Raw genomic sequence first — 1,209 nt, 5'->3', positions numbered from 1 at the left:
TAGGATATGAAATATTTAATGGTCAGCATATAAAACTATAACATAATATAAATACAAACACTATTTCCGTATTTAGTTATTTTGTTAGCAGTGGAAACTTTTAATGCAACCCTAGTATTATGCTGCTTCCTGATTTTTTATCAATGCAACTAAAAGAAAAATGCAAGTTAATAAAATAGGATAAATATTGAATGTACAAATCAGGATATTTACGTTTCGCATTTCGTGGGGGGCTCCTCATTGTTGCATACTTTACCCGATGCACATTCATATTTTGCACCGCTGACAATGAAATGAGTTGGGTCAGCTTTATCACATGTCCAAAAGACTTTGCACCCTTTCTCAACACATCTACAAATAAATAATTTTTAAAAAATGTTTGATAGAGTAATATACCGATATCTCATTATACACATACGGATCGCAGCTGTTTTTCAAATCTGAATTACAAACTTTTTCTCCCAAACAATCAAATTGGTTCAAGCCCATTTTGAAGCTTGTTTCGTTAAGACACGTGAACGTAGCGCCGCAAAATTGTTTCATTGTAATGCAACTTTTGTAATTACAAAGAATTAGGTTATTATTAAGTATGAATTAAATTTACTCACGGACTACAAACATTTTGCTCAGCTTGATAGTTGCTATTACAAATCTGATTTTCTGGACATAAGTACTTTTCCCCCGCAATAGTTAATGCGTTCGAAGGAGCACTGTCGCATGTAAAAACATTCCGGAAATTTTCGCACGATATGGCCGATTCCACGCCACAGCATACAACTGCAAACAAAAGAACTACAAAGAAATATAAAGAAAATTAAAATATTAGGATACGGAACCTTTAATGATCATTTTGAGCAAAATTCAAAAGTGATTGATCCATGTAAGTTGCTTTACGAACTATTTATACAGCTTCATAGATATAAAAATTCAATAATCAATTTGATATAAGTGGCTATATTACGTAACATCGATACAAAATTGAAAACTAAAAAGGATGTGATATAATTGATAAGTAAATACAGAAACGTGTCTTATTTAATAAAAAAAAATTAAACGAGGGGCTCATGAGATTGATTGAAAGCGAGCGAGTTTTTGTATTTGAACTTGTGGATTTTAAATCTTCAATTCGCTTGTCATGCTGGTTATATTTTAGCAATTATTATTGGTTGATATAAATTTTATTATAAATTTGAATTGAATAAGTATTTA

At 30.8% G+C, this 1,209-nt stretch overlaps 1 protein-coding gene across 1 annotated transcript; it reads right to left on the bottom strand.

Annotated features, from left to right (window-relative positions):
• Positions 1 to 6: 6 nt before the first annotated feature.
• Positions 7 to 857, bottom strand: LOC135803146 (uncharacterized). Its single transcript, XM_065316752.1, has 5 exons — positions 837 to 857; positions 609 to 792; positions 419 to 553; positions 214 to 351; positions 7 to 149 (listed from the first exon to the last, which is right to left on the bottom strand). The coding sequence occupies exons 1-5, from the start codon at positions 847 to 849 to the stop codon at positions 101 to 103; spliced, it is 519 nt and encodes a 172-aa protein (XP_065172824.1). The 5' UTR covers positions 850 to 857; the 3' UTR covers positions 7 to 100.
• Positions 858 to 1,209: the final 352 nt, after the last annotated feature.

This window comes from Atheta coriaria, unplaced genomic scaffold (genome assembly GCF_025399875.1).
Source record: "Atheta coriaria isolate IRGN ID8LTWV9N9 unplaced genomic scaffold, Caltech_Dcor_3.1 scaffold4378_size1209, whole genome shotgun sequence".
NCBI classification, from domain to species: Eukaryota; Metazoa; Arthropoda; class Insecta; order Coleoptera; family Staphylinidae; genus Dalotia; species Dalotia coriaria.
Note: the sequence above shows the minus strand (reverse complement) of the source record. Positions and strands in the feature narration are given on the sequence as shown.